The sequence below is a fragment of the Geotrypetes seraphini genome, chromosome 11 (genome assembly GCF_902459505.1).
Source record: "Geotrypetes seraphini chromosome 11, aGeoSer1.1, whole genome shotgun sequence".
NCBI lineage: Eukaryota > Metazoa > Chordata > Amphibia > Gymnophiona > Dermophiidae > Geotrypetes > Geotrypetes seraphini.
The window spans coordinates 137,228,550-137,245,056 of NC_047094.1; the positions used below are offsets into that span (position 1 = coordinate 137,228,550).

General features: G+C 47.3%; 1 protein-coding gene across 1 annotated transcript in view; it reads right to left on the bottom strand.

Moving 5' to 3' along the window:
* Positions 1 to 14,618, bottom strand: part of SAMHD1 (SAM and HD domain containing deoxynucleoside triphosphate triphosphohydrolase 1) — a 50,418-nt gene extending 35,800 nt beyond the window's left edge. Inside the window, exons 1-5 of the mRNA XM_033914514.1 lie at positions 14,266 to 14,618; positions 11,771 to 11,837; positions 10,690 to 10,774; positions 9,208 to 9,368; positions 6,660 to 6,775 (exon numbers count right to left, since the gene is read on the bottom strand). Coding sequence (XP_033770405.1) covers positions 6,660 to 6,775; positions 9,208 to 9,368; positions 10,690 to 10,774; positions 11,771 to 11,837; positions 14,266 to 14,443 — 607 coding nt within the window. The 5' untranslated portion in view covers positions 14,444 to 14,618. The remainder of the gene's footprint in view (positions 1 to 6,659; positions 6,776 to 9,207; positions 9,369 to 10,689; positions 10,775 to 11,770; positions 11,838 to 14,265) is intronic.
* Positions 14,619 to 16,507: the final 1,889 nt, after the last annotated feature.

A 16,507-nucleotide genomic window follows, 5' to 3' on the forward strand; every position in this document is an offset into this window, starting at 1 on the left:
TTCAAAGTAAGGTCCTTCAAAGAACAGTCGTCCAAGGGCTCGAAAGGCGGGCGCACCAAAACAGAGAGAACCAGATTAAGATCCCAAGAGGGAACCGAGGGCCGTAGGGGAGGCCTAAGCAACTTGGCCGCCCACAGAAACCGAATCACATCAGGAAGAGCCGATAAACGCTGACCTGACACCAACCCTCGAAAGGTCGACAGGGCCGCAAGATGAACCCGGAGAGAAGACCAAGCCAGGCCTCTATCCAGGCCATCCTGCAAGAACTCTAGAATGTTAGGCAGAGAAGCGCGAAAAGAGGTCACTCCCCGCGCCCGACACCATTCCTCAAAGAGACGCCAAACCCGCACATAAGCCCGAGAGGTAGAAAGCCTCCGGGACCCCAACAGTGTAGCGATCACCTTGTCTGAATATCCCTTCTTGCTAAGGCGACCCCTTTCAAGAGCCACGCCGTAAGACAGAAGAGAGACGGGTCGAACAAGGGAATGGGACCCTGCATCAGAAGGTCGTCCGAGAGAGGCAGAGGAAGAGGAACCGCCACCAGGTGCCTCACCAGATCCGCATACCACGGACGTCGAGGCCAATCCGGAGCCACCAGCACCACCAAACCCGGATGGTGAACAATGCGAAGAAGCACTCTGCCCACCAGCGGCCAAGGAGGGAACACATACAACAGCCCCTCCGTTGGCCACGGCTGGACCAGAGCATCCAGACCCTCGGCCAGCCCTTCCCTGCGACGACTGAAGAAGCGGGGCACTTTGGCGTTGCCACTCGTGGCCATCAGGTCCATCAGGGGCTGCCCCCAATCTTGCACTATCAACCGAAACGCTCCGGCGCCGAGAAACCACTCTCCTGGATCCAGGAAGTGACGACTGAGGAAGTCTGCCTGAACATTTTCTACCCCGGCTATATGAGAAGCCGAGAGGTCCAGAAGATGGGACTCCGCCCAAACCATGAGCCGAGCCGCCTCCTGCGCCACAGGAGTGCTCTTGGTGCCCCCCTGACGATTGACATAAGCCACCGCCGTGGCATTGTCCGACAGGACTCTGACCGACTTGCCCAGCAAAAGGGAGTGGAAAGCTAACAGCGCCAGCCTGACCGCTCTGGTCTCCAACTCGTTGATCGACCAGGAGGCCTCCTCCGCGGACCAGGTGCCCCGAGCTGAGTGGCCCATAAACTGAGCCCCCCAACCGAGGAGACTCGCATCCGTAAGGAGCACCGTCCACTGCGGGAGATCCAGACCCACCCCCTGAACCAGGTGAGGGGTCCGGAGCCACCAGCGCAGACTGCAGCGCGCCAAGCCTCGCAGGGGAACCGGAACATCCAAATCTTGCCTCCGGGGAGACCACCTCCGGAGCAGAGCATACTGAAGAGGACGCATGTGGGCCCGCGCCCACCTCACCACGTCCAGGGACGCCGCCATTGACCCCAGGACTTGGAGGAAATCTCGCGCCCGAGGACCCCGGGACGCCAAAAGCAGGCGAATCTGAGATTGCAATTTGCTCACCCGGGCCTCTGGAAGGAAGACCTTCCCCAAGGAGATGTCGAACATAACCCCAAGGCACTCCAGACGCTGAGCCGGGACCAACCGACTCTTGGAAAGGTTGACCACCCAGCCCAGCGACCGGAGAAACTCCACCACCCGAGCCGTAACCCGGGAGCTCTCCTGCAACGACTTTGCCCGAATCAACCAGTCGTCCAGGTAGGGGTGAACCAGGATGCCCACCGACCGCAAGGCTGCCGCGACGACCACCATTACCGTGGTGAACGTCCGAGGAGCCGTGGCCAGACCAAAGGGAAGCGCACCGAACTGAAAGTGCCGCCCCAAGATCGCAAAGCGAAGGAAGTGCTGATGAGAGGCCCGAATTGGAACCTGCAAGTAGGCCTCCGTCAGATCGAGAGACGTAAGAAACTCCCCCGGCTGAACCGCCAGAATGACCGACCGCAGCGTTTCCATGCGGAAAGACGGAATCTTGAGAGCTCTGTTGACCCCTTTCAAATCCAGGATGGGCCGAAAGGTCCCCTCCTTTATGGCCACCACAAAGTAAATGGAGTACCTGCCGGTGCCCCACTCCGTAGGGGACACCGGCACCACTGCCTCGAGATCTAGCAAACGCTGAAGGGTCTGACGAAAAGCCTGCGTCTTCCATGGAGTCTGACATGGAGAAGCGAGGAAAAGGTCCGGCAGAGAGCGGGTAAACTCCAGAGCGTAACCGTCCCGCACCACCTCAAGGACCCACTGATCGGACGCGATCTCGGCCCATTTGGGGAAAAATTTGCGCAGCCGGGCCCCCACCGGAACCAAAGGGGGCGCCGGCAAGGAGTCATTGCGCAGGACGGGAAGCGGGGGAACCGGCGGAGGGATTCCCTGCCCCCCGACGGGCCCCCCGAAAGGGCTGCATGCGCTGGAAGAACCGACCCCGGGAAAAAACCCTGAGCCGGGAAAGAAGCAGCCCCACGCCCCGGGCGATACTTGCGAAATTCCCGCAAACGCCCCCGGGCAGCCCCACACCTAGACGCAGGGCGGGCACGGTCCTCAGGCAGACGGGGCACCTTCGAGTCCGTCAGAGTCTGAATCAACTCATCTAATTCCTCTCCAAACAAAAAGACCCCCTAAAGGGAACTTTAGTAAACTTAGCTTTGGACGCAGAATCCGCCGCCCAAGCGCGCAGCCACAAAATACGCCGCGCGGCCATGCCATAGACTTAGCCGAAATCCGCACCAAGTCATAAAGAGCATCTGAGAGGAACGAGGCAGCCATCGCAATCTTCGCTACCTCCTGATCCACTAGAGACCAGTCATCAGACTCCCGATCCAGGACACGCTCAGCCCACCGAAACACGGCGCGAGCGACTAGCTCCCCACAAACAGCCGCCTGGACCCCAAAGGCAGAGACATCAAAAACATACTTAAGAAGAGTCTCTAACGCACGCGCCTCCGAGACCCTAAGAGCAGAACCGTCCATAACAGGCACGGTATGCCGCTTAGGAAGTGCCGAGACCACCGCGTTCCCCATTGGCGAAATTAAGGTAGCCCTACCTCCCTCCGGGACGGGATACCCAAGAGCCAAGGCGCACACCAAACGAAACTGCGCCCATAGGCCACTGCGCCAACACAAAATCCCGCAAATCCTGACGCACAGGAAAAGAGCGGGAACCAGGACAGACCCCCTGAAGCAGAGGGGCCCCCATACGCGGGGTCTCCGGCGGCGCCACTGCAAAAATGCAGCACCAAGGAGACCTGCTACACAGGTCTAAAAGCTCATCCCTCTGAATAAAAAAGCGCACCACGGACGCATCTGCTCTGGAAGACGGGAAACCCGCCGCCCCGCTGCCAACAGGCGTCCCCAATAGAGGATCCTGGAAGCCCGCCAAAGCAGCCAGGTCCTCAACCAGGCCAACACGCTCCTCCGCCCACCAATTTGCAATCCAAGCCCCCCCGCGGGCGCTTGGATGAGGGAGGAGGAAGAGGGGACGCCAAACGAAAAGAGGGAGGCAAAGCCATAGGGGGCGCGGAGGGAAACCCCCCCCGAAACCCCCCAGGCGCACGTGGGACCCCCAAAAGTCCGCACAAAGAAAGAAAATAAATTGGGGGCAAAAAACCCCTGGGGGTCCCCAGGGACTCCCTGCCCCAGCAGGGGTCCATGCTGAAACCTGCCCCTGTGTTCGCCATACAGGGGGAAGGTCACCTGAGGTTGCAGACAAAATGGAGGGGCCAGACAAAGAAAATGGCGAAGTTCCCGCCAAAAATGCTCCCTCCATGGCCTGTAGCGGCTGAGAAGACTGAACAGTCCCAGCCGCTAAGACAGGCAAGTCGGCATCAGCTGTCAAAAAATCAGCTGAGAGGGAATCCTTCGGGGAATCCCTCCGTGGGCGGTTGTGGAAGACCGGGCTTCCCCACTGCTCCAAGCCGACTCGCGAGGCACCATCGGCGGGGAGCTCTGGGCGCCTGCAGCCGCTGCCGACGGAGCTCCACCACCTCACCGACCCAAACCGCCGAGTTCAGGCCGGCCGCGAGTGCCTCGCGGCTGGACTAAAATTGTGGCCTACTCCCCCGGAGAAGGGCACAATTGCTCCAGACGCGACCTAGCTATAAAAAAAAGTGCTGGTTACATGAAAAAATACAGTAAAATACAGTTTTCTTAAAGGGAAACAACCCTTCAGACCAGCACTACCTCAGGATTTTTTATTTATTTATTTATTTTTTTTTTACAGAACAGACTCCACAGGCTCTCGAAGCAATATGCCTTGCTTGACTTAGGGGGCAAGGCTTACTGCTGAGGCTCCTCTAAAAAAATGTGGGGAGGTGGAGGAAGTGGGGGGAGGGACCCCGCTCGTGACCCGCCGGGTTTGACACCCCCGAGGTCGGACGGACCCCCAAACAGGGCCCGACCAAGCTCCGTCCGGCCAAAAACAGGGACAATAAACCCCTAAACAAATTCCAACAGCCCTACCAAGAGAGATGGGTACAGATCACTCAACACCTGCTGGAGACTGAAAGAAGACTGAGGGAAATAGAGAAGGGAGGATAGTATATACTGTCCCAAAGTTTTGTTTTCAGTCTCCACCTGCTGGTCATGATTAGATATATACCCATTCGTAAAGTTAACCTCTACTGGTCTGGAGAGTGCTAAAGAATACAATTTCTTGGTGAGGCTGGTAGATATGTGAGAACTTAAATCTCGCTGTCCGCAGAGAACATCTGCTACAGGTAAGTAATGCGTTTTTCTCCAAGAATAAACAGGATAAAACCTTCCAGTACGCCTTCAAATAGAAGAGGGAAGATAACCATAATTAAAGATGCTGCAACCAGGCAGACACCAACAGATAAGTTTTTGGTGGCAGCTAGTCTTTATTTTATCCTTCAGTTTTTTTTGGGGGGGAGGGGTTAGACTGTCTGGAAATGAAGAGGAATGGGTCTAGGAGAAATGGAAATGTATTCTAACATAGTAACATAGTAGATGACAGCAGATAAAGACCCGAAGGGTCCATCCAGTCTGCCCAACCTGATTCAATTTAATTTTTTTTTTTTTTTTTCTTTTCTTCTTAGCTATTTCTGGGCGAGAATCCAAAGCTTTACCCGATACTGTGCTTGGGTTCCAACTGCCAAAATCTCTATTAAGACTTACTCCAGCCCATCTACACCCTCCCAGCCATTGAAGCCCTCCCCAGCCCATCCTCCACCAAACGGCCATACACAGACGCAGACCGTGCAAGTCTGCCCAGTAACTGGCCTAGTTCAATCTTTAATATTATTTTCTGATTCTAAATCTTCTGTGTTCATCCCACGCTTCTTTGAACTCAGTCACAGTTTTACTCTCCACTACCTCTCTCGGGAGCGCATTCCAGGCATCCACCACCCTCTCCGTAAAGTAGAATTTCCTAACACTGCCTTTGAATCTACCACCCCTCAACCTCAAATTATGTCCTCTGGTTTTACCATTTTCCTTTCTCAAAAGAGGTGTTTCCCAAAGAGATTCTGGAAGATGGACTGGCCAAACCTATATCATATTGTAACTCTTCTGTGCTGTAGCCACGTAATCGTCTCTCTGGAGGCCAACCTCGAGTAAGCTCCAACAAGACCCTGAAGGAAGCTCTCGAATGAGGGGGCATAGGATGAAGATAAAGGTGGTGAAAGTAGACAAGCACATAGGAGCTTTAATTTATTGGGATTTATTAACTGCCTTTATATGAAGAGATTCACCCAAGGCAGTGTGTAACAATAGAGATGAAGGGATAGTAGATGATATGGATGCATTTTCTTTAGTGACTCTGCATGGGGCAGGAGCGTAGGAAGATTGCTCCTGTCCCAGTTCACCGTTGGACCACCAGGACTCAAGGCAGGATTGGGGGAGACCGGGGGGGGAGGGGGGTGCACAACTGGATGACTAATATAAACTGAGACCTCCATTTTTGGGCCCCAAAATCTAGGTTTATATTCAAGTATATATGGTTATTGAGAATACATCCGACACATCTGGGAGTGTGTAGCGCAGGGTTTAGAGCTACAGCCTCAGCACCCCTGAGGCTGTGGGTTCAAATCCCTCACTGCTCCTTGTGACCCTGGACAAGTCACTTAATCCTCTCATTGCCCCAGGTACACTAGATAGAGTTTGAGCTCGCTGGAACAGATAGGGAAATATGATAAAGTACCTGAATGTAAACCACTTAGGATATAAGTGGTATATAAATAAATAAAAAACTAGACCTTGTCTTTGAAACTTGATGTCTCAGTAGACTGATTCATGTATTTATTAGTTGTAATATCACCATATCTGGTAAGATCAATTGTTGACCAATTGTTGACTGATTAGGTCATTATGCCATTTATTTATTTTTTAATAATTCTTTTTTCATTTTCATATTTGACAATAAGTGCACAAAATATTATATTACAACAAGTTCTTACACAACATCACTTTGATATCTACTACATAAAATCTAATAATATGTTTAACCCCTCCCCCACCACCCACCCTTCATCTACTTTCCAACCAAAATATACACATATTGCAAAACATATTATAACATATTATGTAACATTATTACCAATACCAAAAAACCCAAAAAACAATTTCAAAGCAAAAACAACAATGATTTGTCAGATAAGTCAGCAATAACTATTTATACTCTAAAAGGCCACAGACACATGATGCTTACCCAAATCATGGCAAAGTCCAGCTATCTGAACACAAAGGATATCTCGTTGGCTAATCTGCAGTTCAGGTTGCCTTTCAAGTAGTGTTCGCAGAAGACATCCTGCCAAGTGCCCAACACTGGAGGAGGAAAAAAAACGTAAGATATGGGCAAAACAGTAGCTTCTATTGCAGCATATAAAATATTCCTAGTAGTACCGTATATACTCAAATATAAACTGAGATTTTGGAACCAAAAAAAGACCCCCAAATGGGGGGGTCTGTTTATATTTGAATCCCCAACCAATGACTGTTGCTTTTGTCCTCTCCACCTGATGATCGGTGGCGCTGCTGTCCCCCCGCCTGATACCGGAGTTTGTCCTCTACAAACCCCCCTCCCCCAATGACAAACTACTATCTTCCACAAACCCAACCTTCCCTTGATGAAACATGCTACTTTCCCCCAGAAACACCTCTTTCCCAATGACTGGCATTACCGTCCTCCCCTCGCCCAGCTAGCATTAGGCTTACTATTCCCAAGATCAAAGAAGCCAACTTCAATGTTCCGTGCTGCATCGCACCAGAGTGCAGCCTTGAGCTTCTGTGCAAACTCAAGGCCTGCCGGCTCCTGCCCTCTCCGGGATTCTTGGCACAATTTTGCCTTACCATTTGATTAGAATTCTTTTACTTTCCCGTGTATCACACCTTGACCTCTATAATGGTCTATGGTAGTCTACATTTCAGCACCTTCAACTAATTCAGTCAACTTCCACTGTCATATAATGCCCTCCGATTTATGTCTCTCCTGCTCTACAATGACTGCCATAGTACAAATTAGACTTATTCTTCATTTAGGTTTTTAAAAGGTCTTTTTCTGCAGGTTCCTAAATATATCTTGCTGACCTTCTTCCATATACCCCAGCACGTAAACTCAGGTCCTCTCAATCTTTGCTCTTGGCACTTCTGCTCACATCTCTACCTTGATATTACAAGAGACTCTGCCTTCTCCTATCTCTGGAACTCTCCCTTGACATCGTACTAGAATCCATCTCAAAGGATAAGTAGCAGAGAATGACATGGGGGCAAATTCTTTCCCGCCAAGTCCTTTTTTCTACCCCATTCCTGCAAGCTCTGAACTCATCTGCACAAGCCTGAAACACTTTAAAATCATAATTGGGGGGGGTGGAGGCTGGGGGGAGGTGGGGAGGGGGTTCAGTGGGAGGGGCTAGGTTTCTGTGGGTCTTCGTGAAGGAATGACACGTAAGACCCGATTGTTTCTGTATTTTATTGTCAGTGGCTGTTGGTGGTGATTTGTATTTTATAACAAAAAATTTAATAACAATGATTCTTAAAAAAAAAATCATAATTGTTCAAGGGACAGCGACAAAACTCACAGGGGTGGGACGGGGAAATTTGAGTTCCTGAGGGGATGGGGAAAATTTTGTCCCTGTATCATTCTCTAATAATGAGACAATGAAAATTTGGTTCCTCTATCCGGTGCTCATGACACTTCTCCCAATGGGTCTTTTGTACACCATCTCCCCTCCCCCCCCATTTTGTTATTCAGTCAAACCTTGGTTTGCAAGCATAATTTGTTCCAGAAGCATGCTTGTAATCCAAAGTACTCGTATATCAAAGCGAATTTCCCCATAAGAAATAATGGAAACTCAGATGATTTGTTCCACAACCCAAAAACTTTAATACAAAATACTATACGTACTTGTATTGCAAGATCTCGCTCATTTAGAATAGTCCCTACACTCCTGCAGCGTCAGATAGAGAAGAACCATCGGCTCAGTTGTGATGTGTATATACTGTATGTACTTGATATGCAAGACATCGCTTGTATATCAAGTTAAAATTTAATAAAATGTTTTGCTTGTCTTGCAAAACACTTGCAAACCAAGTTACTTGCAATCCAAGGTTTTACTGTATATTGTAAACTGTTTCTTTTACATTTCTCTTTAATTGGTTTTATTATTTGTAAACTAATTAGCAGAGCGATAACATCTAGAGAGCTGGCAGATCCCACTTCCAATCACAGAAGCAGATGGTGTGCTAGGCAGTCAGACACGAGTGGTTAAATTCAGGGGGTGGTAGAGTAATCCTAAGTTAGGCATTTAGGTTTCTCACCCTTCTCTGCTCCTATCCCTTTTTAATTCTTAAAATTTGTCTAAAATTGAGCATCTAGACCAGGGGTTGAGGGCGATGCAGTGTTTTCCTCTGCTGCCCCCGGGTGTTTACCTTCTTGCCGGCTCCCTCCTCTGCCTTGCTGCAGTGTTTGTGCGGCCCCAGAAACATTTTTTTCGGCCAATGCGGCCCAGGGAAGCCAACAGGTGGGACACCCCTGATCTAGACCTTTTGAAAACTGGTGTATAAAAAGGATGTTATTTTTGTTTGTTTTTTTAACATAGGCAAAAAAGTGGAACATTTTAGAAAAGAGGCTCCTTGTTTACCATGCAACAAAAGATCAAATTAGCAGGTCAATGTTGACATCCGAGGTAGATTTCATGTATTACTCTTCTCTTTCCCACTATTACTTTACGTAGAAAACAGGAATGTCATTTTCTTACCCAATGGAGTGTTCAAATCTGTTATGAGAAGCTCCTGGAAATACAAAATAGGTGCCTCCCAGCTGTTTAATATACCGCAGACGCTGAAACTCAGGTGTGTCAATGATTTTAATCAAGAGAGGATGCAGTTCAATATGACCGTGAATAGGGTCGTTAAATACCTGGAACATACAACATACTTCAATTAACATGGCTCCTTCTACAAGCGATAGAGCATCGAAAGCTATGGGGCAATTCTATAAACTGGCATCTAGAGGTAGGCGCCATCAAATTGATATTGGTACTGAATCACATGACTCTCTGAAATATCATTAGTGCAGTCACAACACCTGAAGCAGGCTCACATTGCTATGCTGGAACATGGCCATGTCGCGTCATTCAAACATTTGAATTATCTGTACATCTTTGACTTTGTGGGTATATAAAAACTGAAGTTCTTTCAACTCAAGTATTGGACTATGGGGCTCATTTTCAAAGCACTTACACACACAAAGTACCATAGGTGTTTAGACTTGATACCCCAGTTTTGTTGTACTTCACATGGGGTCTTTCATCCTCAGCTTTGCTTCATTATCATTCTTACAGGTAGGTACCATCCTCTCAAAAGTCGATGGACTTCATTATTTAAATACCAATTTTTGACTCAAAGTCCACTAAATACCATCTGACAGGAATTAAATCAGATTATGGAGAAATTAGGTTCTTACCTGCTAATTTTCTTTCTTTTAGTCCCTCCAAACTGGCACAGAAACTGATGGGTAATAGCTCACCATGACCAACAGGTGGAGACTGAGACACAAACTTCTGGCTGTGGGACAAGTGGGCTGTGCAGTCCCAAGTACAGTCAGTCTGCTCTCAGTCTCCAGCAGGTAGAGGTGGTAAGCCTGTGCAGTCTTTCCTTGGTTTAGTGTAGGGCTGTTGGATACTGTTTTAAAATTGGCCTTCTTGTCCCTGGTTGTGGTGCTGGATTGAGCTTGGGGGACCCTTTCAGGGATCCACCTGACCTCAGGGGTGCCACTTTACTCCCCACAATTCCCCTACCTCCCCAGTCTCCACCTGCTGGTCGTGGTGAGCTATTACCCATCAGTTTCTGTGCCGGTCTGGAGGGACAATAAAGAAAGACAAGATTTTGGACTGCAATTGTTTATTCTCCATCTAGCTGTACCCAAAGTGCAAGTTATTAAAATACACATCTGAAATACACCAAAATGGAGTAAATAGCTCATGGATTTTAAAAAATGGAATAAAGCTTATGTGTCTGTGATCATTAACTGATGAAATTGTTAAGTGTATACTAGCTTCAGTTTTCTTGTATTTTGCTTTAGTAGTTTCTGGTATTGCAAGAAATATATTCAGTAAAGAAAAGAGCCCTTATATGGATGGTAGATAAAAAAGCGCTTAAGTTGAAAGACCTTAAGGTAAATGCTGGACATGTAAATCATTTGTTTCTCTGCTTTTAACATTTTTATAAGCTTATCTTACCTTCATTGTCACCTGCATTGTCTCAACAAAAGCTTGGTTCAGCTTCTGTAGGCAGTGAAGCAATTCCAGCCTATCACCCAAAGGGCTGAAAAACCAAAATGAACAATTTAAGCAAAATCTGTCAAGACCTACATCTTGTACTATAAAATTTTTGTTATGCCTACACTCACAAATCATAAGTGGTACAAGGACCTAAAGGGCTAGTTCACATAATACTACATTTATTTCCATAATTTCTATCCCAAACATTAGGCAGTTTACAACTCAACATAGATACTATAAAATCAATAAAATTATCTAACATAACAATAAAACTTAATAGAAACATGATGGCAGATAATGGCCAAATGGTCCATCCAGTCTGCCCATCCGCAGTAACCATTATTTCTTCCTCTCTCCAGGAGTTTCCACATGCCTATCCCACACTTTTTGAATTCAGACAAAGGGTCTGTCTCCATCACCTCTTCTGGAAGAATGTTCTTCATATCTACCACCCTTTCTGTAAAAATGTATTTCCTTAGGTTACTCCTGAGCCTATCACCTCTTAACTTCATCCTAAGTCCTCTCATTCCAGAGCTTCCTTTCAAATGAGACTCGACTCGTGCGCATTTATGGCAAGTAGGTATTTAAATATCTATCATATCTTTCCTCTCCTACCTTTCCTCCTAAGTATACATATTGAAATCTTTAAGTCTGAAAAACAAAAATCTAAAAGATACTAATAGGGAATTAAGTCCTGCACAATGGTGACAAGAGAAAAAAAATTACAAGAAATGCAACTTTGATCTACATCCATCAACTTGAAACAAACTCCGGTACAACATATGCAACCGACTCTGTGGAAAGACAGACTGAGGAGGTCCTGTGTGACAGTGGCAAGCAGAAAGTGACATACACGTCAGTGAAGCAAGTGAAAGCTTCCCATGCAGGCGATGTCCAACATCTCCCATGCTATGGGAACTTGCATTCTGGTGTTATTACAGTAGAAAATACGCCCAAATACCTAAGCCACATTAATACTTTCATTCCTAATAACAAAAGGAAGGATTCTCAAGTCACTATTCCTTAAATATAATCTTACCTCACTCCTAACTCTTTCAGATGTGAATCGGTGATGTGAAGAAGCCATCTCCCTTCGATTTGATTTTCTGCAATGACATAAAGGAACACTTTTCTATCCCCTCTCTTAGGCTTCCACAGCTGGCATGATTGTAGCAGTTTTACGGGTCTCACTGCATCTGAGTAGGTAGAACAGACATTTCATCCATTATGCTGAGGTCTGCAGTGCGTCTTTAAATTTAGTTGGTCCATGGACCTGACTGAGAACCAACAAACTGCCCTGTTGCCAATCAGATCTGCGGACCCACTATATACGACACTGCAGACCTTGCAGCATACCCTGAAGAAATGTCAGTTCTACCTACCCAAAGTGGCAAGACCCGATAACTGCACAATCACATTCTTTTATTATTTTACAAATACAGTAAAGAACTGTTAAATGCGTTACCGGTGAACTGAAAAATACACGTTAACATTCTCAGGTCTAATCAAGTTATTTCAGCTTTGACTGTTAAGTCCTTTGATTCTACAAATGCATTCTTATTATGTCTTCAGAAAGGCCTTGAACACATATTTGTTTGATAAGTTTGTAACATGATCATTGTTCTTAACCTTATTTTATGTATGCTTCACTGATTGTACAGTTCTTCTGGATTGTGAACCACCTGGAACTCATGGTTGGGCGGTATACAAGACTAAAGTTATTACTATATATAAACAATACAATCATTTACCAGCTGAACCAAGCTGAGTCATAAGAAGAGCATTTCAAGCTCAGCATTCTGATAGCAGCCAGTCTGGGTCATTTAAAACTACAAGCAGTCCCCGACTTAGACACCCGACTCAAGTACGACTCGGTTGCGGCTACACTTCTCCATTAAGAACAGTCGTACTTGAGTCGGGTGTCTAAGTCGGGGACTGCTTGTAGTTTTAATTGACCCAGACTGGCTGCTATCAGAATGCTGAGCTTGAAATGACATGATTTTTCAAGATGCTCATAATATAAGCCCTACTCCAGAAATAAGTCCCATTTAAGATAGATCCCCGAATGTCCACAGCATGAGGAGTGCACAATTCCTCCTGCCGCAACAGCGAACCCTCCCGACAGTCCAAGGCAGGAGGGATGCACACTCCCTCCTGCCACTGGCCCCATCATCCCCCAAACCCCAAACACTCCCCGACTCCTCCCCAACATGAAAAAATAAGCCATCCCTTGAAAATAAGCTCTAATGCGTCTTATTTCAGGGAAAAATGGTAGCTATGAAGCAAGGAGATTGCATGCACCTCTTTTAAAGCAGCTGAAGGCAAGATTAGGTGTGGGCTTGCTTTAGTCTCCATTTGAGAGATTCTGAAATTTGGGCTGGGATGTTTTAGACCAGTGTTCTTCAACCCATGGACCGGTGCCGGTCCACAGAAATTTCCTACCGGTCCACAAGCCCAAAATTGTGTTCTTCAACTGCCGGTCCACGGTGCAATCGATGCGTTGTTAATAAGATTATATTATGTGTATATATGAAAAATGAATGGAAAAAATAGTGTTACAATTAGGACTATGGGGGGCAGGGTCTGGGGTGGAGACTGGATAGAGATGGGCAGGGTCTGGCCCACGACTTAGCCCAGTGTTCTTCAACCGCTGGTCTGCGGACTGATGCCGGTCCACAAAATAATTCTTTTATTTCTGCCGGTCCTTAGGTGTAAAAAGGTTGAAGAACACTGTTTTAGACAATCTGCACAGACAATTAACAGAGTGTGATTGCATATACATGTAAGCAATAAAACATAGGCATGTACCATATGCCATTTATTGAGAAAAGAGAGTGTGAGCTCCAGCCTCAGCACCCTGAGGTTGTGGATTCAACCCTGTACTGCTCCCTATGACCCTAGGCAAGTTACTTAATCCTTCACTGCCCCAGGTACATTAGAAAGATAGGGAAAATGCTTGAGTACCTGAATATAAACTGCTTAGGCTTTAATTGGTAAATAAATAAATGATTGATTGATTATAAGCCAGCAGAAAAGGAAGATTTTCATATATTTTAGTGAAGGCAGAAGGACGATCCAGAGGTAGCTATGAAGCAAGGAAACTGCATGCAGCTCTTTAAGCAGCAGTGGAAGCGGTGCATGAAAATCCCTTTCACAATATTTATTGCAGATATCCTGAAAAACCCCAGGCCAGGTTTGGGACCCACTGGATTAGGAAGTTTCATTTATAATGGGAACAATTAAAACATGAGACTGAACAGATGAATAAGATTCAAAGTTGGAAACAACCCCTTAAGCCAGTCGACTCTGCTGCCCTCGGACCTTAGCTTTCTGTCCTGGGGCGCAGGACTAAGAGAGGTGCCAGGCATGCCAAGTGGTCCTCCAGCTCGGCCTCCAACACTTTGCATTTTAAAGCGTTTGAGGAGGAGTTTGCGGTGCGGGAAAATGAGTTCCCGCGGGGACGGGGAAAATCTGTCCCCGCGTCATTCTCCGCAGAGGGTCTACTCTAGCGCCTCTTCCTGGCCAAGGCCTTACCTCGGAAGGCCGCCGTATACTTCCCCAAGTTCTGCGAGCGGAGGAAGGCGCACACGTCCTCCGTGTCCCACTGCAGGAAGGCGCCCGGCCTCTGGCCGCCCGGCTCCTTCTCCGGGGTGCGCTCGCGCTCCTCCGCCAACCGCGCGCGCTTCGCCCGGCCCTCGCCGTCCATGACCATAGCCCGAGCGTCGCGAGGCTCAGCCGCAACTGTCTACTGTACACTTTGCCCCACCACTAGGGCGTCACGCACGCCCATTTCAGCCGCGCGCTGGAAATAACCCTCACAGGCGCGCTTCAGCCGGGCCGCCAGCCTCCAGCCACGCCCCTCCCCCCCAGCCAATTGCAACCCTGCGTTCGGCCCGACTCGCTATCCAGCGCAGCCAATCTATCGCCACTTGAGTCCGCCGTGGCCAATCAAGAAAGAGATGGAGCTGCCGTTTAGAAAAACAACTCAAAACACACAGGGTTCGCAAAAATACGCGGCCCCATCTACCGCTGTCCTGATTGGCCTCTGGTACAGTCGCGTGCAGCGTAGGTGGAACGCTTTGGCTTTTTGCTAAGGGTTGCGCTAGCAGCACAGCCCAAAGCCATTAGGGTGGTTTGAGGCAGGAGAGCCTCTTGCATAGCTGCTGCTGCTCAAAAAAACAGAATAATTAGCATGCAAATTCATGCTCGGTAATGCTAAAAAACAACCAACCAAACTCACAAACTTATTGTGAATGTGATCCCCCTCCCACTCTTTTTTTTTTTTTTTAAAAAGACCCTAGTGGTCCGGTGGACCCTGACCTACCCCTAGCGGTCCAGTGGGATTCCCCCCTCCCCAGAGCCAAATGACCAGATTTAACAGGGTGCACAAATGTCTCCCGCCAAGACTTTTGTGTACCCTGTTAATCTCATCTTTAAGATCTTCCATGAGCCTTTTATATGCTCCTTGGCATTTTTATAGATTTCTTAAAGTTTGTATCCCAACACTGGAGTAACACCTAGTGCAGTAGTTCCCAACCCTGTCCTGGAGGAAAACCAGGCCAATTGGGTTTTCAGGCTAGCCCTAATGAATATGCATGAAGCAAATTTGCATGCCTATCACTTCCATCATATGCAAATCTCTCTCATGCATATTCATTAGGGCTAGCCTGAAAACCCGATTGGCCTTGTGTTCCTCCAGGACAGGGTTGGGAATCACTGACCTAGTGGACCAACAAACACACCCCTGAGGCAGGTCACCACATGTCTAAAAACCTCCCATGGACGTAATGTCCTTATATTGAAAGGAACAAGCCAATGACCCAACACAGTCTAGTGTTTTGGCCTCCAGGTGGTGACCTGCCTCAGGGGTGTGTTTGTTGGTCCACTAGGTGTTACTCCAGTGCTGGGATACAAACTTTAAGAAATCTATAAAAATGGCAAGAGCATATAAAAGGCTCATGGAAGATCCTAAAGATGAGATTAACAGTGTGTATATATATATTTTAATTTATAGAAATAAAAATTGGTTTGTCCCAAGGTTGACGTGCTCTATCCCACTCTCCACTTGTTCTCTCTTTGTTGGATTTTACGTGGGGGTTTCTTCTGTTCCTTCTACTTTGCTCTATATTTGACCTAGGGGCTGTCATCTCAAAGCTCCAGAATACCTTGAAGAAACCACAGGCAGGGAATAGGCATCCTTTTCCCTTCTCACCCCATTATCAAAATGGCAGCACCCTACACCCCACCCAGTACATTATGGGATACACTGGGCAGGGCCTAGCAACTAAAGTCCCTGCAGAGCTTAGTTGATATGGATGCATAGGCAACAGGCCTTTTAGGGGGTCAATATTCAAAGCAATTTAACCAGTCAGAAAAGGGGTCTTGATCAGTTAAACCATTTGGGGCTAACCTGTCATATTTAGCCAGACAGCACTGCCAAAAAATGTCCAGTTAGCACCCAATGCAATATCAAACTATTTTGGAGGCATTTAAGGGGCAGAGTCAATATAAACAGAATCTCATACAAGGCAGTCTTATTTTATGCAGTTCAGCACTGAATATGGTATTTTTATTTTCTCTGCATTTATATTTTGCACTATCCATCCAAAGTTCTAAGTGGATTCCGACATGCACAGTCTTAAATGAAACAATATCACACTTAACCAGCTATGGTTTTTGCCAGTTCTGTATATCTCAAAATTCAACACCACAGCCTAGACATGGCCCTGGCCTTGAATTTCTGGAGATAATGCCAGTGGTAACCAACAAAATGTGG